Source organism: Ursus maritimus, unplaced genomic scaffold (assembly GCF_017311325.1).
Source record: "Ursus maritimus isolate PB19 unplaced genomic scaffold, ASM1731132v1 scaffold_9, whole genome shotgun sequence".
Lineage (NCBI taxonomy): Eukaryota > Metazoa > Chordata > Mammalia > Carnivora > Ursidae > Ursus > Ursus maritimus.
In genome coordinates, this window is record NW_024427107.1 from 42,978,081 (window position 1) to 43,005,000 (window position 26,920).

Below are 26,920 nucleotides of genomic sequence, written 5' to 3' on the forward strand. Positions count from 1 at the left end.
TTTTCTCTTCTTTCAAGATTTTATTTATTAATTTGACGGAGAGAGACATCCAGCGAGAGAGGGAACACAAGCAGGGGGAGTGGGAGAGGAAGAAGCAGGCTCATAGCGGAGGAGCCTGATGTGGGGCTCGATCCCATAACGCCAGGATCTCGCCCTGAGCCAAAGGCAGACGCTTAACCACTGCACCACCCAGGCGCCCCCTTCTGGTGTTTTTCAAGGGCAGGGAATCCTGCTGCCAGTTTTTCCTGTTGAATTCCAAATATTGATTCACGGGCGCATTTGAACGAATACTTCCCTTTCCATCATTGCAAATCAGATCAACAAATACTAATGTGCCGCACGTGCTCTGCCTCTGTTCTGAGTGCCGGAGTCTAAATGAGATCTCTGTTGTTTTTTTTTTTTTCCACCTTACAGTAACCTTCCAATTTTTTAAATTATTGCTTTGTCATAATCTTTTTACTCTGGGCCTTTTGGCCTTTTTGAGAGGATGGGGAGTAAATGGCCGGAAGCAAGGTCAAAAGGTTCACACATATCTATCTCATTGTGTCTTCTGTGTTTCTGCATTTACCTTTCTTGTAGGAGATGATCATTCTCTGTTCCAGAAACTCTGTTGCTCATTATTTGGTAGACTTGGGTCTTTTTCCAATAAGTAGAAACGTACACAGGAATGTGGATGTGGGATAGGCCAGAAGGAGCTGAGGCGCCCCAGCTCTAAGATCATGGACACCTGAACATTTTATAATTACAGTCACGCTGTGTCCACACTGACTGAAAGGGGCAGTGTTGTGCATAATCCCAAACAAAAGATCATGCAAATTTAATTCTCATTGGCTTTGGAGAACTGTAAATGCATTTAAAAAAAAATGGGGGCAAAATGAGTAAGGTGGGGAGACAGTGACTCAAGATGCAGTTTTAGGGATAGACCAGGAACATTTGGAAGACTGTGAGGCTTGTGGGTTCTATTCTCAGGGTGAGAAAATCGCTGTTCAGTGGTTATGCACGGATGTGTGTTTTGTGGTGCTCCCTTTCGTCACTGAGTGGAAGATGCATTTAGGAGACTGATCTGTGAGCACAGAAGCCCGGAGACTAGTTTGGGGGTGTTTCCCTGTGATCCAGGCTGCACTGAGGATGGGGAAGAGTAGGACTGATAGACTTTGTTAGTGTGGGTGAGGAAGGAAGGGGAGGAATCAGATGATCCCTGCTTTCCAGCATGAACAAAAAGACCAATCCTCAGGGGGGCGAGAGTCTGGGGTCGGGAGATGAGAGCACACCTGGGGGAGGCAGCTCGACTTTGCTTTAAGTGACTCACCGAGATCCTTAGGAGTCTAGGCTCTGAAGCAGAAGACCTTACTTTGAATCCTGACCAAGCCATGTATTCAATGTGTGAGCATGGAGCTGGTTACTTCTTCGTGTGCCTTCCATTCTCCCACTGAGAGGCAAGGGTGATCATAATATCTGCCTCATGGGGTTGTCGTGGTGATTAAATCAATTAGTACATGAAAAACGCTTAGAATGGGGTCTGGCCCATCGTAGTGCTCAGTATATTTTCCTGTTTTACTAACCATCCTTATTTAGGTATGTTCCAGCTAAACAAGCTGTCTTAAAGTGGAGAGATTAGAAAGGTGGTTGGGTATGTGACTCTGTAACCCAGAACCCAGATGTCTGGGCTGATGTAAATTTGAGGACATCAGCCTAAAAATGGTATTTATGTTAAGGACATAGTGAAGGGAAAAGGAAAGGGGTCCCAGATTGAGCCCTGTAGGAGCCCCAACAGTAGAGGTCAGAATAGGAGCCTGAGAGCACTTGATGGTGAAATAAACAGAAAACCAGGAGATGCTTTCTTTTCTTCTTCTTCTTCTTTTTTTTTTTTAATTAAAGATTTATTTATGTATTTTAGAGAGGGAGGGAGAGGAAGAGAGAGAATGAGTTGGGGGGAGGGGCAGAGGGAAAGAGACAAGCAGACTCTGTGCTGAGCATGGAGCCCAACGCGGGGCTCAATCTCCTGGCCCTGTGATCATGACCTGAGCCAAAGCCAAGAGTTGGATGCCCAACCTACTGAGCCACCTAGGTGCCCCCAGGAGACGCTGTCTGTCACCTTCCACCACCATAGCTTTGTAATATGTACTAAACAGTCAGGACAATATATTCTCCTGGGCTGTGGGACTTTGTCAGACAGAGATGGGACTTCTGCTATAACATCACTCCTTCTCTCGATTTTGAATAACCCTGTTACACTTATGGATTCTTCCAGAAAGGATAATGAGTTCTATTAATATTGAAGTAATATCTCTGCCTTTCTCTCCCTGAGCTAAAAGACTATGTAAGCTATAGATACAATGTTTGATTGGCATTTAAAAACAAATTATCTTTCACTGTGTCCAGTAGCGGGATTCCATTTCTAAGGTAATTGAGGTTAGAAGAAGTTGTTTTAAATGATACAGCTATAGTTCTCTCTGAATCAGATAGTAACACTATATGCCTTGTTCTAATTGCCAGAGATTAAGGTGGGTAATGAGTCTCTCTGACAGTATAGGCTTAATTTAGCTGACTTCAAAGGCTTGCTGGTACTTGAGTTTAAAATAGTAATTGTTCTCTAATGTCCTGGATATTAATTCCAGTGCATTTGAGGTTTCTCTCATATCTCCTATATTTGAAAGGAATGAATGAAGAGTGTGTAATTACGGTTAGGACTGTCTATCAGTCATTTAAATCACATGTTATAAAAAGGTACGGAAGAGTCGATATTCCCTTGAGTGAGTCTTTTTTTAACTTCTTTTCGCTTACATTTCCTTTTCACATGCTTTGATCTCCTTTTTTAAAAAAGATTAATTTATTCATTTGAGAGAGAGAGCATGCGTGCACTCGCTCAAGAGAGAGCATGAGCAGGGGGGAGAGGCAGAGGGAGAGGGAGAAGCAGACTCTTGGCTGAGACTCCCTGGGATCATGACCTGAGCTGAAGTCAGATGCTTAACTGACTGAGCCACCCAAGTGCCACCTCCCCCTTTTTAAAGTAGGGAGCCCAATGAGGGGCTTGAACTCACAACCCTGAAATTAAGACCTGAGCTGAGATCAAGAGTCAGATGCTTAACTCACTGAGCCACCCAGGTGCCCCTGATCTCCTTTTTAAAACAAATTTGTAGGTCAAAGTTCATTGTGTTTGACAGCGTTTCTATATTTAACTCACAAATGGATAGAATTAAATAATCCTTGAAATGGGTACAATCAATTGCTTTAAATAGCAATTTGAAGTTGGTATCTTTTTGGAATGGTGGTGGCCATCTGCAGATTTTATCCAGAAGGACAGAGCAGGAATGTGTTTCACTTTTCCATATGGTATTTTCTTAAAATGATCCGGTAGAAGATGTATTATTTACATCAAAATGAGGCATAAGGGAGAATCCACTGGAACAAAGAAAGAAAAAATGAGGATTTCTCTTAAAAAAAATTCAGTCCTTTCACATTTGTATTTTCATATATATTTTATATAATGGAAAAACATTAGTGATAATACATCTTTAAAATTTATACGTGAATACATATTTTTATGTTACACCCTCCCCCCCAATTGAATGTACTAGAAAAGAATGAGGAACTGTCATAGATCGGAGGAAACTAAAGAGACACAGCTAAACATAGTATGAGATACTGGATTGGATTCTGGAACAGAAAAAGGACAATAAGGGGGAGACAAGTGAAATTCACACAAGTTTTGTAGTTTAATTAATAGTATTACATAAGTGTTAATTTCCTGGTTTTGATGATAAATGATTACTATTAGGGGAAGCAGGATGAAGCATATACCTGAACTTTCTACTGTTCTTGTAACTTTCCTATATGTCTAAAATGATTTCAGAATAAAAAGTTAATGAAAAAAATAGTTCAGTGTATTGACTTAGAGGACCAAAGGATAATGATTGAAAAGCATGTATGTATGGCATATTGCATTGTACACTCATAACTTACTTTGAGTAGAAGTAGACTTGGTGGCAGTTTTAATGAATTGGCAAAGAATTGTGACAGGAAGTGTCAGTGCTGTGCATGGTGCCAAACAGCAGGTCATTCAAATTAATTTCTGATTAATTTTGCAGCAGATGTGTCTTTCTGGTCAAACTTAGTTTTATTTACCAAGTAGACACACTTGGCCTAAGGAAGGAAGGGTACAGAAAAATCATCAAGAATGGGTGGTTACTATATATGGCCACCTAATTTAGGACAAAGACACCACTACATTTATGGGAGAAAGGATGATCTTTTCAGTAAATGGTTCTGGGTGAAAGTAATGAGAGAAAAACACACACTTCACAAAAAGGATATGCATGGGACACCTGGGTGGCTCATCCGGTTAAGCGTCTGCCTTAGGCTCGGGTCATGATCCCAGGGTCCTGGGATGGAGCCCTGCATCGGGCTCCCTGCTCAGTGGGGAGCCTGCCTTTGCCTCTCTCTTTCTGTCTCTCATGAATAAATAAAAATCTTTTTAAAAAATCCGTATGACCAATAAACATACGAAAATATTCTTCACATGATTAGTTGTAAAGAAAACGCAAATTACAGGCACAGTATTGAATCACTGCACCCCTCCGAAATGGCCAGCATTAACTGAACTGATGAAGCCACCTGCTGATAAAGATGTAGTACAACTGGAACTCCCAGATTGCTCCTGGGAGTGTAAACCGTACAACCACTTTGGGAAAACTAACGCTAAGTGTACATCTACCCTATGACCCTACAGTTCCGCTCCTAGATATGGACCTTACAGAAATGAATGCTTGTGTCTGTCATAAGCCACGTATAAAAATGGTCATAGTAAAAAAAAAAAAAAAAAGGTCATAGTAGCTTTATTCATAATAGCCAAAAAGATTTCCACCAGTGGTTAGAATGGACAAAAACGGAGTGATCAGAGATGGAACAGTACAAGCCAAAGGGTGATGGTGATTCACTGTGCTTTTCTGTATGTTTGAAAGTTTTGATTAAAAAATCTTTTTTTTTTTTTTTTAAGATTTTATTTATTTATTTGACAGAGAGACAGCCAGCGAGAGAGGGAACACAAGCAGGGGGAGTGGGAGAGGAAGAAGCAGGCTTATAGCAGAGGAGCCTGATGTGGGGCTCGATCCCACAACGCCGGGATCACGCCCTGAGCCGAAGGCAGACGCTCAACGACTGCGCCACTCAGGTGCCCCTGATTAAAAAAATCTTAAGAATGGGGTGCCTGGGTGGCTCAGTTGGTTGAGCATCTGACTCTTGGTTTTGGCTTAAGTCATGATCTCGGGGTTGTGGGATCGAGCCCTGAGTTGGGCTCTGCACTGGGCATGTAGCCTGCTTGGGATTCTCTTTCTCCCTCACCCTCTGTCCCTAACCCCCACCCCATGTGTGTTCTCTCTCTTAAATTAATTAATTAACTAATAAATAAATTAAAATCTAAGAAATGGGGGGGGTGAAGAATGACTGGCTAGGGCTGTCCTTAGGTGTCTTGGCACCGAGAGAGAGCTCTCCTTGCTCTCCAGGCTGCCTGCCTGCTGTCTGTTCACATACCCCCGCACAAGCCTGGCAGGCAGTCTGCACAGCTTGTCCACTATGCGTGAAGATCCCCACAGTATTGAGGAAGTAGACATACCTATGCGGCAGCGGGGGAAGTGGTGCCAGAGGAACCATCCCGGCCCTTCAGTTTCGTGCATCCAGCCTCCCATGCTCCCTTCTATGTAATTATTTTTTAAATCACATGGCTCAAAAAGGTTGCATATTCTACACATTCTCTACATCTTGCTTATTTTTTTTTTTTAAAGATTTTATTTATTTATGGACAGAGAGACAGCCAGCGAGAGAGGGAACACAGCAGGGGAGTGGGAGAGGAAGAAGCAGGCTCCCAGCGGAGGAGCCCGATGTGGGACTCGATCCCGGAACGCTGGGATCACGCCCTGAGCCGAAGGCAGACGCTTAACGACTGCGCTACCCAGGCGCCCCATCTTGCTTATTTTTTAAAAAAGATAATTCAATGAATATTGTCAAGGAGTTTTTTTTTACAACGATACAGATGTAAGAAGACCACTAGGGGTAATGAAGTGACATGGATAATCAAGGCCAGCAATGAGTATCCCTAGACCCGAAGGAGGTCTCTCTCCCTCTATCAAATAAATAAAATCTTAAAAAAATATAAAATTAGATACATTAAGCCTGCGGATCCCTTTTTTAAAAAAAAGATTTAGAGAGAGTGAGCGAGCAGGGGAGGGGCAGAGGGAGAGAAAGAATCTGGAAGCAGACTCCCCACTGAGCTCGGCTCCAGTGCCTGGATGCCACAATCCTGAGATCCTGACCTGAGCAGAAACCTACCCAACGGAACCACCCAGGTGCTCCGCCTACAGACTCCTTTGATTCGTTTGAGGGGCCACGTTGGCGAGGGATGGAGGAGGAATAAGCACCCAACTTCTCTGATGAATTTTGTTGCTGTTGCTGCTGTTAGCATCTTAATGTGTTTGAAGTCAGGATGTGATTTACCATTTAGCAGGGATTTAGTGTGATGATCTTGTTTTTTCTCCAGATCTTTATTTTGGAAAAATTCACACCTTTCAGAAAAGTTTCATGTACAATGAACATCCACCTTCCTTTTTTTCATTAATAATAATTTATAGTTTTTCATTTTTTGTGGAGTTATCTCTATTAAATAGTGAATAGGTATAAAACAGTATTTTTTTTTTTTTTTAAGATTTTATTTATTTATTTGACAGAGACAGAGACAGCCAGCGAGAGAGGGAACACAAGCAGGGGGAGTGGGAGAGGAAGAAGCAGGCTCATAGCAGAGGAGCCTGATGTGGGGCTGATGTGGGGATCCCAGAACGCTGGGATCACGCCCTGAGCCGAAGGCAGACGCTTAACTGCTGTGCCACCCAGGCGCCCCTAAAACAGTATTTTAAAAAAATTTATTCATTTGAGAGAGAGACAGCACAGGGAGAGGGAGCAGCAGACTCCCTGCTGAGCAGGGAGCCAGATATGGGGCTCAATCCCAGGGCGCTGGGATCATGACCTGAGTCGAAGGCAGATGTTTAACTGACTGAGCCACCCAGGCATCCCTGTATAAAACAGTATTTACAGAATACCAAATAATGGTGCAAGTAGTTGTGTACCCACCACTTACTTTAAGAAGTTGAATTTTACCATATTTTCCAAAGAATCCTGTGTCCCTTCCTGATTGCATATTGTTTCCTCTGATCTCAGAGAGCCATTTGCTGAACTCTCGACGATTCCTCTGCTTTTCTTTATAGACGTACACATATATTTGTATCACTAATTGATCTGTTGTTTAATTTTCATGCTGAACTTTATAGACTAGATTCACATAGTACACCTCCTTCCGAGACTTGCTTTTTCAGTGTTATTGCGTTGAGAAAGTTATTCAGACACTTGTTAAAGATGGTAAGGAAAACTTTACTCAAGCGGGATTTTGCAGTAGGGGAAAGAGGTCAAGCTCAATTCCCTCTCCAACAAGGATGAGTGAAGTGGTTTAGCCACGGAGCAGGTGGCGGGGGGTCAGTGGATAGAAAATTACTGAGAGCAAACATCAAGGCTGGAGAGATTCTTGCTTGACAACTCAACAGGCTTCTTGCTGAAGGCAAACCAGCGTGGCAAGTTACAGAGGCTGGGGGATGAGAATTAGATCAAGTATCAAAATGATGAGATTGAAAGGAGTTGGAGGGGGCGGTTTCAGTGTGCTGATTCGGCAGGATTATTGCCGAAACTAGACTAGATGGGCCATGGGCAGGGCCCAAGGTGTTTGCTTGGAGGAAAGTTGTCCTTATGTGTCTCCGTGTATCTGGGGAGACCTTTCTCCTTCCAGCACCCAGCTGCAAGACAGTCTGGAAAATTCAGATTTTAGTTCTGTGGTCTATGCAGAATAGGCAGACGCGCTGGAAGGCGGGAACGAATGCTCAGTGCCAGCCCCCAGTGCAGACATGCTGTAATACGTGGTCAGCCCGATGCGGTCCTCCTGTTTCAGAAACCTTCTAACTAGTCTTGCCTATTCGTTTTTTCTTTTATGCTTTAACATCAACTTGTCCAGTTCGCAGGAAGTCCTGTTGCATATTTGTTAATTACAGGTGTTAAACTTACTTATTAACCTAGGGGGAAATAATACCTTACATGTGGTATTTTGTCTAGTTAAACTTCTTTTTTTTTTTTAATGGTGTTATTGAGGTATTATTTATATACCATAAACTTACCCATTTTAAATGTACTATTCAATGAGTTTTAGTGAATTTATAGAGATACAAACATTTTAACATTTTAAAAATACCTGATTACAGGGGCACCCGGGTGGCTGAGTTGGTTAAGCGTCTCACTCTTGATTTAGGCTCAGGTCATGATCTCAGGGTTGTGAGATTGAGCTCTGCGTCTGGCTCCACACTGGATGTGGAGCCTGCTTAAGATTCTGTCTCTCTCTGTCCTGCCCCTGCCCCCGCCCCTGCTCACGTGCTCTCTAAAAACTTAAGTAAGTAAATAAAATAAAATATCTGATTACAACTTACAACTTTCCAGTTAATACAGATCTTCCGTGTCCATCAGTAATGTTTCCAAAATTTTTCATATGTATATAGATAGTACGTGTTTTTATTTTTTTACTAGTTTTTAAATTTTATTTTATTTATTTTTTTTTTTAAAGATTTTATTTATTTATTCGACAGAGATAGAGGCAGCCAGCGAGAGAGGGAACACAAGCAGGGGGAGTGGGAGAAGAAGAAGCAGGCTCATAGCAGAGGAGCCTGATGTGAGGCTCGATCCCAGATCGCCGGGATCACGCCCTGAGCCGAAGGCAGACGCTTAACCACTGTGCCACCCAGGCGCCCCTAGTTTTTTAATTTTAATTCCAATATTTAACATACAGTGTAATTATATTAGTTTCAGGGGTTCAATATAGTGTTTCAGCACCTCCATACAACACCCAGTGCTCATTACAAGTGTCCTCCTTAATCCCCATGACCTATTTAACCCATTCCCTCACCCTCTTGCCCTCTGGTAACCATCAGTTTGTTCTCTATAGTCTGTTTCTTGGCTTGTCTCTCCTTTTTTTTTCCTCCTTTGCTCATTTGTTTTGTTTCTTAACTTCCACATATGAGTGAAATCAATATGGTATTTGTCTTTCTGGGGCCGAGTTATTTCGCTTAACATTATACTTTCTGGCTCCATCCATGTTGTTGCAAATGGCAAGATCTCATTCTTTTTCATTGAACAACATTCCATTGTATATACATACCACACCTTTATCCATTCATCAGTCGATGGACACTTGGGCTGCTTCCATAATTTGGCTGTTGGAGGTAATGCTGCAATAAACACGGTGTGCATATATCCCTTTGAATTAGTTTTTGTACTTTTGGGGTAAATACCCAGTAGTGCCATTACCGGATCATGGGGTAGTTCTATTTTTAACTTTTTGAAGACCCTCCATACTGTTTTCCACAGTGGCTGCACCAGTTTGCCTTCCCACCAACAGTGCAGGAGGGCTCCTTTTTCTCCACATCCTTACCAACACTTGTTGGTTCTTACGTTGTTGTTTTTAGCCATTCTGACAGGTGTGAGGTGATACCTCATTGTGGTTTTGATTTGCATTTCCCTGATGATGAGTGATGTTGAGCACCTTTTTATGGGTGTGTGTTGGCCATCTGGATGTCTTTGGAGAAATGTCTGTTCATGTCTGCTGCCCATTTTTTAATTGGATTATTTGTTTTTTGGATGTTTAGTTTGGTAAGTTCCTTACATATTTTGGATACTAATTCTTTATCACATATGCGATTTGCAAATATCTTCTCCCATTCCATACGTTGCCTTTTAGTTTTGTTGTTGTTTTCCTTCACTGTGCAGAAACTTTTTATTTTGATGTAGTCCCAGTAGTTTATTTTTTCTGTTTCCCTTGCCTCAGGAGATGTATCTAGAAAAATGTTGCTACAGCCGATGACAGAGAAATTACTGCCTGTGTTCTCTTCAAGGATTTTTATGGTTTCAGGTGTCAGGCTTAGCTCCTGCTCCATTTTGAGTTTATTTTTGGTTTGGTGTGGGACTGTGGTTCGGTTTCATTCTTCTACATGTTGCTGTCCAGTTTTCCCAGCACCATTTGTTGAAGAGATTGTCTTCTTCCCATTGGATATTCTCCTGCTTTGTTGAAGATTAATTGAGCATATAATTGTGAGTTCATTTCTGGGTTTTCTGTACTGTTCTACTGATCTATGTGTCTATGGTTGTGCCAGTATCATACTATTTTGATTACTACAGCAATGTAGTATAACTTGAAGTCTGGAATTGTGATGCCTCCAGCTTTTTCTTTTTCTTTTTCAAGATTGCTTTGGCCATTTGGGGTCTTTTGTGATTCCATACAAATTTTAGGATTGTTTTTTCTAGGTCTATGAAAAATGCTGTTTGTAGTTTGATAGGCATTGCATTAAATCTATAGATTGTTCATGTTTTTCATTAAATTTGTTTAAACGAGTAAAATGGGGCACCTGGGTGGCTCAGTTGGTTGGGCGACTGCCTTCGGCCCAGGTCATGATGCCGAAGTCCTGGGATCAAGTCCCATGTCCGGGTCCCTGCTCAGCGAGGAGTCTGCTTCTCCCTCTGACCCTCACCCCTCTCATGCTCGCTCTCTCTCCCTCTCTCTCTGAAATAAATAATAAAAAAAAATCTTGAACCAAAAAAAAAATTTAAAAAAATAAAAAAATAAATTTCTTGTATTTCATTCTCCTTGTGGTCTAGACACATATCTTGGTTCTCAGTGAACATAATCACACCAAAAAAAGTAAATGCTGTTTATTGGTTTTTCTTTTTCTTTCTTTTTTTTTTTTTAAGATTTTATTTTTAAGTAAACTCTACACCCAATGTGGGGCTCGATCTCACAACCCCAAGATCAAGAGTCACGTGCTCCACCAACTGAGCCAACCAGGCACCCTGGTTGTTCTGTTTTCATATAGAGACTTAGTTATGTCAGTATACATCTCAGTGTAAGCATATACCTGGCATGAGCTGATCTCTTTATCTTAGAGAGTAGAGGTTTAAGAGAGATTCTCTGAACTTGACAGTTGAAGTAAATTATTGAATTAACTAATCCTTCCTAACCTTTTACAGCTTATTTTAAATCTTAGGGCCTGACAACATGGGTAAACCTTACAAACGTTATGCCCAGTGAGAGAAACCAGACACAAAGGCCACATAGTATATGATTCCACTATATGAAATGTACAGAATGGGCAGATCTATAGAGATAGAAAGTGGATGGATGAGTGGCTGCCAGGGGCTGGAGGAAGGGGGAGTGACTGCTAAGGGTGTGGGGGATCTTTTCAGGAGAGTGAAAATATTCTGGAATTAGTGGTGATGGGCTGTGTAACTTTGTGATTTTACCAAAAACTCACTGAATTGTACACGGTTTTAGAGTAAATATTATGGCACGTGAATTATATCTCAATAAAAAAGAACGTACGAGGAAGAAAACAGCCCAGCCCAAATAACCACATCTCCAGTAAATTCTTTTTTTTTTTTTTTTTTTTAAAGATTTTATTTATTTATTTGACAGAGATAGAGACAGCCAGCGAGAGAGGGAACACAAGCAGGGGGAGTGGGAGAGGAAGAAGCAGGCTCATAGCGGAAGAGCCTGACGTGGGGCTCGATCCCATAATGCCCTGAGCCGAAGGCAGACGCCCAACCGCTGTGCCACCCAGGCACCCCCTCCAGTAAATTCTTTATTCCCCTTTCCCCTTTATTCCCCTTTATTCCCCTTTATCCCCCTCTGACCTCCCTTAGCTCTTCATTAGTTATCTCCTCTTGACGTCCTCCCTCCCTTCCCAGTAGACACTCTGGATCAGAAAGAGGTTATGTCCTGATGAGGTCCTCACAGTGTCTATTCCGTATTACACACCTGTTGAGTGTTCAGGAAATACATTTTGAATAAACACCTATCGAGTATTCAGGAAGTAAATTTTGAGTTTAAGAATAAAATTGTAAATTAGCCAAATTACCAAAAAACTCTTCTGTCTGAATCTACTTCAGTAAAAGGTTGTAAACAATTGCCGCACACATACAAAAAGTATATTAGAACCTTCCTTCCATTTGAATGGAATAAAACTAGTGCCTTATTGCTTATTCCTCCCCAGGCTTTCAACCTCAGAATGTGGGACCCCATAGTAGGAACTTGAACCTGTGTTTTCTTTTTGCCCTTGTTGGGGGTTTAGAGCTTTGTATTTTGCTTTCAGTAGCTCATAGTGTGGCTGCAAGTCCATCTGAAAACAGTTCTCCTTCAGACTTAATGGTGAGAATATGCCCCACATAGTGTTTGTTTTCATAAACTGCAGTGCCAGGAATGTGGCCAAAAATGAGAGAAACTTGAGACCTAACAATGACTCATGACTAAGGAAGTAAGATGGGAAGATGAATCAAGTAGTTATCTAGCTAGCTGCAAGTTTCGTGGAAAGGAACCAAATCCAAGAAATATAAGGGAAAGTGGAATTAGAAATAAGAATATTTAAACAAAGGCATTTCATGACATCAAGGCCAAGAGACGACAATGCAAGAAATGATTTGAAAAATTGTATGAAAACACACATATACACACTTGGCCTACATAACACCTTTTCATATCAAAGGCCAACATAATAATGTTGGAAGAGAAATAAATTGGGAAAACGATTTACAACATTTACGATAGACAAAAAAGTAATATTCTTAATAAGGAACTATCGCAAATTGTGTTAGGCGGAACACTTTCAGTTATAAGAGATAGAAACCAACTCAGATGGGAAAAAGTGGGGGGACATGAGCAGAAGAAAGAAATGAGAGATTTGGGTGATTAATCAAGAAAAAATATTCAGTCTCACCAATAATTGACAATAAGTAGTTTAGAAGGAAAAAGGCATTTCAGAGAACTTTATAGCCCATTCTGTTTCAATGATTAATTGAGTAAGTATCAGAAAACATAGTCTAATTAGCCTTTTGTGCCCTGTGGTGTAGCTTTTCTTAGGATCCTTTTCAAATTAGAACTGCATCATTAAAGCAGGAATTTAATTTAGGGAACAGTGTGAGGACAGTGTGCTCTGACTGGATTGCTACTGGGAGCTACTGTGCCAAGAATAAGTAAAGGATATCCCTGTTGCTGAACAGTACTATTACTGATTATAGAAATCTATACACTGTTAATAGAATCATTTCCTCATTTACCTGTGACATAATTAAAAGGAATGAGTTTTAGAGGCTCCCGGGTAGCTTAGTCAGTTAAACGTCCGACTCTTGATCTCAGCTCAGGTCTTGATCTCAGGGTTGTGAGTTCAAGCCCATGTTGGACTCCACACGGCTGTGGAATCTACTTAAAAAATAAATAAAAATAAATAAAAGGAATTAATTTTAGTCCCTCAGAGTAATTTATGTCCACCATGGTGCATTACACATTATTTCTGGGGAGCTGACATGTGCGCCGGTTTGCTGGGAGAGAATGCGTATGAGCCTGCTTTATCTTACCTGCTCTGTGTTTTTATTCAGTTTACACTTTGATTCTACCTAAGCTATTTCATATGCTTATCGTATGTTCAGTCTGGTCAGTGTTGTTGGTATAATCATTTTTTATGAACAGAATTTTCAAAATTTCCTCATCTCAGATTAACATTTTTTTAAGGTAAGTCGTATGTCATTAGGTAATAGGACATTTTATGACTTTTATTTGTGCCTTTTAAATTTCTCTTCTTTGGTGGGGTTCCTGGATGGCTCAGTCAGTTAAGCATCTGCCTTTGGCTCCCTGGGATCGAGCCCCTGCTTCCCCTTCTCCTGAAGCTCCCCCTGCTTGTGTGCTCTCTCTCAGTCTCTGTCGAATAAATAAATATCTTTAAAAAAAATACATTTCTCTTCTATGAGAAAGATGTACATTTAAACATTGTTTATGATTACATGAGATTTAGTCCTGGAGTTTCTTTTTACTTCAGAGTAGGATATGCAGGTTATATTAATTTTTGTAGGTTATGTTACTATTTAAAATTTTTGAGTACAGCTTTGAGTTTGTCTGTCTGCCTATCTGTCTCTTTTAAAATCTGTGAATAAAGAATATCCTATAAATGGGCTGGCTTCCATTAAATTAATTTTTTTCTCATTATAAAATGTGCTTGTACAGAATTTGGACACCATCTCAGTAGACAAGAAAGTACTAAACTTTTGCCTGAGTGCAGGTTTCAGAGATTACTATAAATTCGGATAGGTTTTGCACATAGTAAGTCCATACTGATGTCCAGCTCCTTCTAGGGGGCTGTGTAGTTTTCCCTGCACTTTGACCTGCGTCACTGCCTGTGATCTACCTCCTTCCCAGCTGGGTAGCATGCTGGCTAACAGTATTGACTCGGGGGTTAGACAGCTTGGGAAGAATATCCCATCCACCACTTAACTAGCTGGGCAGCCTCCGGCAAGTTACTTGCCTTCTTTGGGTCATCTTTTTCTTATCTAAAATGGGGATAATAATAGTACTTAATCTCTTAGGGTTGTTATAAGGATTAAATGAAATAACACAGTGCCCAGTTCGCTGAGGAAAGAAAGCACGCGGATACATGGGGAAAATAAGAGCAGACGGTGGACATCCCACTGTGGTCATAGCTTTCTGTGGGAACGGAGAACCCGGTAACCCTCGTTGCTTCATATGCAAATGAAGGCACTAGACTGCATCCGTGTGTATTTGCATATGTGCCTCTGTACAGAGAGGCTTTCCCTTTGCGTGTAAGGAGTTAGACCAGTCTCTCGGCCTTTGTTTTGCATGGAAAATGCATTCAAGTTTATTCCCTCCGCTGATCCTGCAAGAATGCTATGAGGCACACATGAACTTTTCTTGTAGGTATCTCTTCCCTCACAAGAGGTAAAAGGTAAGTTAATGTAGCATTAAAATTATAAATGACAAACTATGTATGTATCCTAAAAGAAATCATGATCCTTTTTTTAAAGATTTTATTTATTTACTTAGAGCAAGCAAGAGAGAGAACACGAGAAGGGTAGGGGGCAGAGGGAGAGGGAGAAGCAGCTGATGAGCTGTGGGGCTGGATCCCAGGACCGTGGGATCATGACCTGAACCAAAGGCAGACGCTTAACCGACTGAGCCACCCAGGCACCCCAGAAATCATGAGCTTTTAAGTACTGACTAGTACTAATCACCCTCCAAGTGTTTTGTTTTTCTTTTTTGAGAATCAGATTTTCATTCCTTTAATAAAAGTCACCAGCATCATTATGAATTCATTGCACTAAATCTGTAGATTAATCTCAGGAATCATGTTTTTTTCTTAAGATGCAAATGGTCTTTGTCGATATATCTGCATTTTACATAGACCTCCTGCTTAAAATGTCCTCTCATCTCTAAAGCTAAGGATACAGAGAGGATGGTTCTAGAAGTGGAAGGTTTTCCTTTGGAGAAATACTTGTAGGAAGTGACAGGCAGGTTGGGTCACGGGTCAGTATTCAAAACTGAAGTAGAAGCTGCAGACTCCTAGCGGAAAGAGCCAGAGATCTGAAATCCCCAGAGCTCGATTAGTCACAGTTCAGCCTTTTGATGCAAATACTATCTCAGCAAGTTACATAACCTCCGAGCCTAGTTCTGCAGTCCGCTCAGTGGGAGCAAGGCCTGTCTCAGAGTTGGGACTGGTGAATGAGGTGTCTGTGAAGTGCTTTGGACGCTGTCCGCACCGTACAGATCCTTGACTGCATGGTTTTGTGCTCTCTCAGCTAGTGAGCACCCCGCACTAGAACCCCAGTCCTATGTGCTCCCCTGCATCTCTAAAGGAACAGTAACATGACCTCTTGAGTAAATGTTCGTTTCATCCCTCCTGTGATACAGGCATTGTTCTAGATCAGCACTGTTCAGTAGAAATAGAGTGCAAGCACATACGTAATTTAACATTGCTTAGCAGCTGCATTTAAAGAAGGTAGACACAGGTGAAATTAATAATTTATCTTCGTTAGCTCAGTATATCCAAAATATTTTATATTTACAAAAATTATCAATGAGATATTTTACATTTGTTGTGGACTAGGTCCTTGCTTTCTGGAGTATGTTTTAGTCTTACAGCACATCTCGGTTCAGATTGAGCCCATTGCCGGTGCTCAGTGCCTCCCTGTGGCTAGTGGCTACTGTGGTGGGCGTCTGTCCCCTTCTGTATGTTGGGTTGAAGGAGGAAACAAGATACAGAGAGTTCTTTCCTCAGAAAGCTGCCTCTAGCATGGGGAGACAGACAGTACACAACAGATGTAAGTAAGATAGTAGTGATACGTGCCGTACAGAAAATACGACGCTGACGTGGGAGGAACTGGACGGGCTGCCTTACCTAGAACGCAGGGAAGAGCCGTTGGAGATGTTGGTGTCTGAGCTGAGGCCTCAGTGATGAAAAAGGCAGAGCTAGGGGCGCCTGGGTGGCTCAATCCCTTGAGCTTGAGCGTTTGCCTTGGCTCCGGTCATGATCTCGGGGTCCTGGGATCGAGCCCCCTGTCGGGCTCCCTCTCTGCCCCCTTTTCCCGCCACCCCACTTGTGCATGCACTCTCTCTCCCCCTCAAATAGGATCTTTAAAAAACCTAAAAGGCAGAGGTGGTACTCCTGTGAAAACGTGAGTGACTCCAGTCAGGGGGAACTGCAAATGCAAGGCCCCATGATGGAATGTTCTCGTACTTAGGGCACCGAGTGGTGTGGCTGGATTGTAGGAAGCGAGAAAGTATGAGATGAGATTGGAGAGGTAGACATGCTCTAGAAAAAACACAGACATAAAGGCTATGATAAGAAATTGGACGTTTGATTTAAAATGAGATGGAAAGGCAGTGGAGGGTTTTATTTTTATTTATTTATTTTTAAAATATTTTATTTATTTATTTATTTGAGAGAGAGTTTGCGAGAACAAGTGGGAGGAGGGGCAGAGGGAGAAGCCGACTGTCGGAGCAGGGAGCCTGATGTGGGACTTGATCCTAGGATCCTGGGATCATGACCCGGGGCCAGAGGCAAACGCTTGACCAAACTGAGCCACCCTGGCGCCCCCAGTGGAGGGTTTTAATAGCACAAGACACACACGAGTTTATAAAATACAAGTTAGACACTCATGTTTCAAAAATAACTAATTTATTGTGTATCTAATTCAGAAGGCCAGAAGACCAAACTTTTTTTAATGCCTGTAACCAATATCTCTTTCTCATTTTCAAAATAAACTTCTGTGCAAGTCAGACTGTTATCTATAGACACTTACCTGGTTTCGGGAGAACTTCTTTTTGACATTTTATATCCATTAACTGTTTTCTCAAATTCCAGAAGAGCTCTGGGTGTTTTACTTAAGTTCTCACCTATAATTGGTTTGTAAGCAAAATGCTTTGAGGAGAGACAAAAGTTGAAAACAGTGGATCTACTACTGATTTTCTTCTTTCTTTCCTCACCGTTTGGCAGACATGTGCATTGCGATTGCAATTTCTCTTCTCATGATCCTGATATGTGCCATGGCCACTTACGGAGCGTACAAGGTAAGCAGCTTTGAAATAGGGGCTGGGCCTTCTCCTTGGACCATTATACTTGTAACCCAGGCAGCTACTTGTGAGAGGGAAGTGATGATTCTCAGTTCCTATAAGAGCCTTTGGAACTTTAAATCTCATATTAATAGTGTGGAAAACTAGTACTGTAGTCTCAGAAAAGCTCACGGAGGCTTGTTGGTTGACCACCTCTGGGTGGTTTACCAGTTGTCATCATGACCTGGCTTATCGAACGTCTTGTCCTCTGGTTCCCTTCAGACGAAGGAAGTATTTGTCTGAGTTGGGAAAAAAAATAACATTTTGTGATACTGAACACAACACATTAACGTCATCATCTCTCTCCTATTTAGCAACGCGCTGCCTGGATCATCCCGTTCTTCTGTTACCAGATCTTTGATTTCGCCCTCAACACCTTGGTTGCTGTCACTGTGCTTGTTTATCCAAACTCCATTCAGGAATACATACGACAGCTGGTATGTGGCCATCCCCAGTCATTGACACACACACACACACACGCACACACGCACACGCACGAATTTGTGGGTTTTTCTAGTTGCATCTGAGTCAGTGATCAGAGATTTTTGAGTGTCATCTTAAAGGTAAGATTTTTGGTTTCTTAGAATGCTTTTTGGAACAGCATAACCTCCTGAGGTTGATACACGGGGAGCTGCGATGACTGCATTAGACGCACCTACGTAAATTATAAGCTAGTTACTGTTTCTTATTTTTGTTAAATGTCGTCTGCTCAATCATCAGGATCATTTCTTGCCTCTGCTTCTATACGGAAAAAGTGGATCTGTACTATACCCTGGTTCCCAAATTTCCTTGACCATAGAACCCCTTTTTTCCTCAAGCATCTTTTTGAGACTCGTTTTCTGTTAAATGTTCTTTGTGACAACTGGATATTCAGAAGCTGGGGGAGGGTGTAATACTTGCACGCCTTTACATTTTTCACCTTTGTTTTTAAAATTGTGAGTGTGCCTTAGAGTTTAATTCTTCAAAATCTTAGAATGTTTCGAAGGGAGAGAATGTTCACTCTTTGGAGGTTTGCATTGTTTGTGAGCTTGGGGGAAGGAGCAGGGTTTTTCTGGGACAGGAGATGGAAGGCTGGGGATTTGATGTGACAGCAAAGGGCAAGAAGTTCAGTGGAAAAGAGGGAGATGGAGGGGTGGAGGGAGGGAGGAAAGGAAAGGAGGCATCAGGAGTTTGTGAACTTATGGCTGTCATGCCCAGCACTCAGCAGACCTAGAAAAGCAGACTGAAAATTCAGCCTCTTGTGTTTTGCTTCTTAGAAGTGTTCAGTTGTCACTCTTTTTTTTTTTTAAGATTTTATTTATTTATTTGACAGAGAGAGACATCCAGCGAGAGAGGGAACACAAGCAGGGGGAGTGGGAGAGGAAGAAGCATGTTCCTAGCGAAGGAGCCTGACGTGGGGCTCAATCCCAGAATGCTGGGATCACACCCTGAGCTGAAGGCAGATGCTTAACGACTGAGCCGCCCAGGCGCCCCTGCTGTTGTCATTCTTAAGCTGTTAATAACAGCTTCTTTTTGTTCTAGAAAACAGGTCCATGTTTTGGTTAGCCTGTAGTGTCAAGAAAAAACGTGCATTTCCCATGTACTAATTGATTGTATATATTCTCTCTCGTGGTAGAGCTTGAGTGTTTCCGCATGAGAGGGTTTCTGTGTGACGAGCAGTTTGCAGAATTACCTCTTGTCTTTAAGGACTTGCGTTTTTATTCTGCAGTGACCGAGCGCCTTGCTCCTCAAATCAGCCTTGGCAGTGGGGAGGAAACACGACCTCCCCATAGCCTGTCACGTGAGGGGCCAGGAAAGGGTAGTGCGGGGTTAGGAGACGTGAAGGCAAGCCCTGTGGCAGCCCTGTGACCCCTTGAAGAGTGTGTTGTTTGCTCCATGCCGTGTATCACAGAGACTGAGGAGAAGCAGAAAGCCCGTACATGCAGGCAAGCCTTCAGAACACTCAGTACTTGCCCGACTCTCTGTCGTACCCCACACTGTTCAGTCACTTTGTACGCACTTGGCTTTAGAGCCACCAGTGGTAAAATGATAATGTTGGTGATGCTGACAGTAAGCATAATATCAGTAAAAAAAAAACAAAACCCAAAAAACCACATATTTTTATTTGTAATTACAAACCAATCATCCAGGTGAATGTCTTCAGCGTGTTCTCCTTAAACATCAGTCTGAGCTGAAGGGGTGAGGCCCACGGGGGATCACAGTGCCTAAGGACGACGTTAAAGGTCCACAGACAGTGAGGCCCCGCGGACGAGCTGCCGTCCAGGAGTCTGGAGGGACGGTTATCCGAGAGGCGGGGGGAGAGCACCCACTGCACTCGAATGCCGGTTCTGTTCGGGGGGGCGGTCTTGTAGAGTACAGGTAAAATAAGTCGCGGGCGTGTGTTCTACAGCTCTTAACTGGACACAGAAGCCACGTTCACTTTTCTGGGGGAAGGAGTGTGAAGATCTTTGTGGAAGGAGTCACGTACTTCCACTTCAGTCCTTTTTTTTATTAGATGCAGAAACAGTGTGATTTCGTGTTGGTCTTACGAACTGACACCAAGTTGTTTTATTCTTAGCTTCAAGATGAGCACTACGCAAACCCTTCCAGTCTCTCAGGGGAAGGACCAGTCACAAAGAATGACTCAGATTTTAATTCTTGGGTTTTTTTTTTTTTTTTTTTTAAGATTTTATTTATTTATGTGACAGAGAGACAGCCAGAGAGAGAGGGAACACAGCAGGGGGAGTGGGAGAGGAAGAAGCAGGCTCACAGCGGAGGAGCCCGATGTGGGACTCGATCCCGGTACGCCAGGATCACGCCCTGAGCCGAAGGCAGACGCTTTAACGACTGCGCTACCCAGGCGCCCCGATTCTTGGGTTTTTTGCCCAAAGTGAAAGGAGATGGAAAACCACTGGGTGATGTTCACCATGGGGAGGAGGATTTTCTTTATATTCTCCTTTAACATTTGGAACCTCTTTGTTACGTCTCAGAATACTGCTAATGTGAAATGCAAACCCATGGTATTGATGATGAGGAAGAGGTAAGGGGGACTTGGCCCCTGGGGCTGCTGTTCTTGCACATTAGCCCAGGCCAGGGACGTGGAGGGCTTCCAGTGGCTGTGTGAGGTCTTCCAGGTGAAGTCCAGGCACTCCCAACCATAGGAGCCTGTTTCGATCTTCCTTAAAAAAATATTCTTTGACCTGGTAGTTAATCAATATGGTCAGATGGTAGGACTTGATCTTTTTTTTTTTTTAATGCTATAAATACCTACTAGCATAAAAGATTCTGCTCTTGGAGAAGTAGCATCAGCGAAAATGCTCTTTATAAATAAGACAGTATTTTAATAGGTTTTTCCTCCTTGTCCTGTGCAAGCCCTTTAGAATGGTCAACCATTTGCAGAAAATCTCAGGGTCACAGGTGGATAGAGAACTACTGACTTCTAACTTTGTACAGTCAGGGGGGCAGAGTTACATGTTCAGGCCTCACGAATCTTCCTCTGATTTTTCTTTTCATGAGTTAGTGCCTGAATTAGAAACACACCGGCCTTTCGCCACATACCGTTTGTCACTTTTTCATTAGAGGTGGGCTAGAAAGTTTGTAGTGGTTTTACATAATAACTATCTGCTTTAACTAATTGCTTTTTTTTTTAAATTTTTATTTATTTATTTAACAGAGATAGAGACAGCCAGTGAGAGAGGGAACACAGGCAGGGGGAGTGGGAGAGGAAGAAGCAGGCTTATAGCGGAGGAGCCTGATGTGGGGCTCGAACCCAGAACGCCGGGATCACGCCCTGAGCCAAAGGCAGATGCTTAACCGCTATGCCACCCAGTCGCCCCAACTAATTGCTTTTTAATAAGCACATCTGGTTAATGCCTAAGGAATATAATCTGGAATGATTAATGAAATTTGCTAATGAGGCACTTTTTATTTGCAGCCTCCTAATTTTCCCTACAGAGAAGATATCATGTCTGTGAATCCTACGTGTTTGGTCCTTATTATTCTTCTGTTTATCAGCATTATCTTGACTTTCAAGGTAAGCGTGAGGATTTTACTTACGAACTAAATATTGTTGTATTCATGAATACTAAGGAAGTAAGCAAACTTGTGTCGGTTCTTTATCTTGCTTTGGATTTATAAACTGCTGTTTGATTTCCTAACAATTCTGTTTCTTCTCTTACCTATATGAGAGAGAAACAGTAGCCACACTTCCACAGGCCAACCAGGGGCTATTCCAAAACACATTTGGAGGGGAGTACCTTAATGTTACACAGTAGGTAGTATGTCTTACGTACTGCAACAGCCATTACAACGTCTGTGTGCACATTCTTCTGCAGTTTGTTTTTAAAATGTAATACATTCGAACAGTGTTCTCTAACAATCGAGTATATGAATTGATCCATATTTAATAAATTACTTATTGTTGGACATCAAGACAGTTTCTGCTTTTTCACTTAATAGAGCTAAAGTTATGTTTTTTACTCTATCTTCTGTATACTTATGTATTTATTTCTTCAAGACACATTTCCTAAAATTAGAGGGTGTGCGTCATTGGCGGGCTTCTGATACGATGTCAGGTTGATCTCCCCCCAAATTAGGTGACGGACAGTCTGTGAGCACTGCTTGCCACCCGCTCAACAATTGAGTGCTGCCTCCTCTTTTTCATCTTTGTGAAGCTGATGATAAAAACATCACCATAGTTTGTGCTTGTGTGCTACTGAGAAGTAGAAAATTTCTAAATCGTTACTAGACTTCGAGCTTGTAATTCTTAACATCTTTCATTGTCTTCATTTTGGCATAAAATTACCCAATTCTTAAACAAGTCATGCCTCGATAAGCTTGAAAAAGCTGCATTTAGAGAGAATAGTCCTTTCAGGCAAGTAATATGATGAAGAAGAGTAAAAAAATGATTCGTGGGGAGTCGTGTGGGTCTGCATTTTCCCCATGAACTGAATGTGTTGATATTGCATGTGTTGTTTAGTGCTCGAGATTTGGGCAGATTTTGTACATGGATGTCAAGGCGTCCCACCTCTGAGTTCCACTCTTCCCACCCCAGCCTTCTGGGTGCATCGTCAGCCCCGAATATTGTCCCTTGCCACCCCCCCGGCAGAAGTTGCCTCCAACTCTTGAACCCGTACTCCTGGCAGTTTGTCTTTCAAAGGCAGGCTCTTCTTTAATTTCTGCCTGTTTTGGTCCCTTCCACACGCTTTCAATTTGTGTGGATATCCTATTCCAGATTTTATCATTTTTACCTGTAGGAAGATAAGTCTGACCAAGCTGCTTTCTGCCATTACCAGGAGCTCAGGAGCTAGAACTGCATTTTAACTTTGTAGGCATTTTCCTTCGTATTAGAAATGCTTTACCTTGAGTTGTTGAGTCAGATTTCGCTTCTCTCATGCTCTTCTGGCTGTGTGGCCAGAGCCTTGGTTTCTTCATTTAATAACCAGCAGTAATGGTTAAGAAAACACTCTGTGCGGTGACTGTGAGGTTTAAGTGTACTAATGGATGGTAAGATGCATCGATTCATTTTTTCAGCAAATATTTATTAAAGGTCTCCCATGTGCCAGGCCCTGCTCTAGGTACTAGGGTTTGTTCTTGAGTAAGAACAGTCTCTGCCCTGTGGGCTTTTATAAATTGCAAAACAATTATCATAATCATCTAATGAAAAGCGCCATACAAATCTATCTCCTAGCACTAAGCTGATACCTTGCATGTAGAGACTCGATGATTATTCATTTAAATAAATATGAGTCTATGTGTTGCGATTTCACATACCAGTTTCCCTGATTAGTGGCTCTCACGACCTAAATTCACAGTTACTGTCTAATAAAGTTTATTACCACACCGGTTGCCTAGGAGCCCAAACCAGGACATGTGTCCGTTTCCATCTGTCCCAAGACCACAAAGGGAACAATGCTTACCCCTAGCTCCACAAATAGATGATGGACACGGTTCATCACAGCATGTTTATTTGGGAAGCATACTAAACATTTAATTCCCTTGAAATTGAATAAGATGACAGAAATGTCAAGAAAGAAATAAGGTCATTGCGGTAAGTTACTGGGTTTTTAGAGGCAGTAGGCCGGAGGCTTTTCTCCTGTTGCAGTGTTGGGTGAGCGAATGCTGCTGTGCTGCCAGGGGCCTCGGGAATGCTGCCTGGGCTTGTGAACCCCTGCCCCCAGGTGCTTCCCCTCTGCTGTGTAACCCTCGCGTAGTAGATGTGTCCTTGCAGAGGTCTCACCCGGGCTCAAAGAGTAGCTACTCCTCCAATAATGGACGAGTACAGTTTCCTTACATACCACATAATGAATATGGCCAAACATTCTTTTTCATTTGTGTTGGAATTCTCAGAATGTCTAAGGCTTTTGTTTTCTCACAAAGAAACGATGGCGTTATTGAGTAAACTGAAGGTTTGAGTAAAATGAACACACTGTGTGCATTGTTAAAGGAAGACGCCCTTCCTGTCTCCCTCTCTCTCATTGCCCATACCTGGTTTCAGATCATTGCTGTCCACAAACATTTCATAAAGTAGCATTACATGTTTTCATCTTCACGTCATCCCCGAACATTTAAATATAAAAAATACTCACTGTCAGGTGCGAATGCAGCTTAAGACAGCAGTCTGCATATACGATGGAATATTCTGCCTCAGTCTGCCAAGAAATGTTGACAGGCACTCCTTCCGTCCTTCAGTGTCGTCTTTGTTGTAAAACAACTTTGTTGTGATAGAACTCACATACCATAAAATTCACCTATTTAATTTGGTGGTTTTTAGTATGTATTCAGGGAGTTGTGTGAACCCAGCTCTGTGGTTAAACAGCATAACTTGACATTTTTATCACTTGCCATTCACCCTCACCCTCAGCACCCCCAGATCCCCGACCCCTGACAGCTACTAATCTGCTTTCTGTCTCTGTAGATTTGCCTGTTCTGGACATTTCATATAAATAGAATGATACAGTATGTGGTCCTCTGTGACTGACTTCCTTTGACTTGGCGTATTTTCAAGGTTCATCCGTGTTGTAGCATGTATCAGGATTTCTTCCTTTGTTACGGCTGAATGATACTCCGCTGCATGAATAGACCACATTTTGTCTACCTGATTGTCATTTGATGGGCATCTGGGTTGCTTCTCCTCTCTGGCCATTATGAATAATGCTGCTGTGAAGATTCGTGTGCAGGAGTTTGTGTGGACACATGTTTTCATTTCTCTTGGGCATATACCGAGGAGTGGAATTGCTGGGTCATCTGGTCACTCCTTAACCTTTGGAGGAACCACCAGACTGTTCTCCAAAGCGGCTGCATCATTTCACATTCCCACCCGCAGCGTACAAGGGTTCCAATTTCTCTGCATCTTTTCATTTTTGTAAAGCTGGAAAGGGATTTTGAAGTCCTCTACTTCTAATCAAGTCCCAGTTGATTGTCCACACAAGCGAGTCGTAGTCTGCACGTCTCCCACAAACTCCTGCTTTCTTCCTGGCATGGCTTTATTCTGGACATTAGTTTTAATTATCTTCGTTGGATATTTCATTATGAAGATGGAAATGTTGTAGGGATTTTTATTGGCTATGAAGCAAATTTATATGCTGTGAATGTTTTTTAAAAAAAGTGCTTGAATATGATATGTTTAATCATATATAATCATGTAGAATAAACATTCCCAAGACAGAGTTAAAATGTAATGAGAAATGGGTTAATAAATTGATTGATCTGTGACATTGATTTGCGATTGCTCCTTCCAGCTGCCTTTTCTCAGAGATTCTCCTGCTCTCCCCAGTCCCCCCTGTCCCCTCCACCACCAACCTACCTTTGGGGGGCAGGTGTGTGATAGCATAAGCTACAGCAGCACCCTTTGCCAGAAAGTTCTCTACCCAACATTTGTAAAGACTTCTTGATTCAGTAGAGTTACTATGTGCACTCTCAAGTTAGTAATAAAAGTTCTGTAATACGGTTTTCTCGGGGGGGGGGACTTAAAATTGTCTGAAATTTGGAAACGAAACACCTAATAATCACTGCTCACTTACAGGGTTACTTGATCAGCTGTGTGTGGAACTGCTACCGATACATCAATGGCAGGAACTCCTCTGATGTCCTGGTTTACGTTACCAGCAATGACACTACGGTAGGTGTGAAGTCATTTAAAGTGGAGATCTCCACGCATCTACTATATGACAGCTTCTAGATGTTTCTAGTGTGTTTGCTATATTTTTAGCATTGTTGAAACAGACTTATGAGCTGCTTGGTCATCAAAAGATCCGTAGTAGAATGAAATGTGTTTTATTTTCCTTATAGGATATTAAAATGTAGATAGCTCATTTATTTAAATTTATTTAAATAAGCTCTGGCTTATTTTTAGAAATATTGCAGATGGGTAATATATGTACTTTCCCCATGTTTATGCATCTTAAAATTGAATTATTAAGCCACGGTATAAAACTCTAGACGTTAGTTCTGCTTAGTATGACTGCTCTCTCACTTGACCTGTGAATTGAAACCTAGAAATGTGATTGCAGAGCTGGAGAAATGAGAATGGCAGAGGTTGCTATGTTTTTAAATCTTTTTCTGCTCCTCGTTGTTCATACTTAAAATTTTTAAACCTGTTTAATACGAGTATGGGAAAACATGTCTTTACTGGAAGAGTCCTCAAAATCATTTGTCCTTCATGTAAATTATCTTAAATTGCCTGGCTCATAGGGAAAGTATAAGTCCTCTAGGTATTAACCTCTGTAAGGTTATGTCTCCATCGTCTTTGTATCCAGCACGGTGCCTGACATGGTGCTTAGAACAAGTAGGTGCTCAGGAAGTGGTTAATACAAAGGTTGGTGATGGAGGACATGAACCTGTGGGATGGGTCGTAACGGGTAGGATTGGAGGCGATAGAACGGACAGGACAACATGGAAGGGTCAGTACAAAGGGCATGTTAAGTCTAAACCAGAACAGAGTTTTCTATTTTGTTTTGTTTTTTAAATTGTGGTGACTTACTCTGTGACCTTACCGAAATAATTTAACCTGTCCCTGACTTGACTTCCCTGTGTATAAAATGGAAATAAAACAATTTCATACCTTACATTAAATATATAGGTAGCCGCTGATATACTGAGAACTATGTGGAATTTCTGAGAGAAAGCATGTTGTACATGAATAGTTCTCCTTAGTGTCCACCAAACATTTGTTGAGTTGACTCACACATGTTTGAGCGATGGTTTAAGAAGAGCTTCGGCCACAGTCAGGTGCACAAAACCCAGTGTAGCAGATGCTGCAGTGGCCCTTTGTTTTGGGGGGGGGGGGTGTCTGCCGAATCCGGTGCCCTGATGACAGTAAACACATGTTCTCCTCGACCCTTTAAAGAATTCCTCTTGGTCAGTAAGTCTTTTTACAGAAATAGCTGTTGATAATAATCATAATTTTGATACAATTACTGG

General features: G+C 41.9%; 1 protein-coding gene across 1 annotated transcript in view; it reads left to right on the forward strand.

The window, feature by feature from the left end:
* LAPTM4B (lysosomal protein transmembrane 4 beta) overlaps window positions 1-26,920 on the forward strand; it is a 71,329-nt gene that overhangs the window by 25,347 nt on the left and 19,062 nt on the right. The window contains exons 3-6 of the mRNA XM_040625794.1: window positions 17,406-17,479; window positions 17,836-17,958; window positions 21,435-21,533; window positions 25,524-25,619. Coding sequence (XP_040481728.1) covers window positions 17,406-17,479; window positions 17,836-17,958; window positions 21,435-21,533; window positions 25,524-25,619 — 392 coding nt within the window. The remainder of the gene's footprint in view (window positions 1-17,405; window positions 17,480-17,835; window positions 17,959-21,434; window positions 21,534-25,523; window positions 25,620-26,920) is intronic.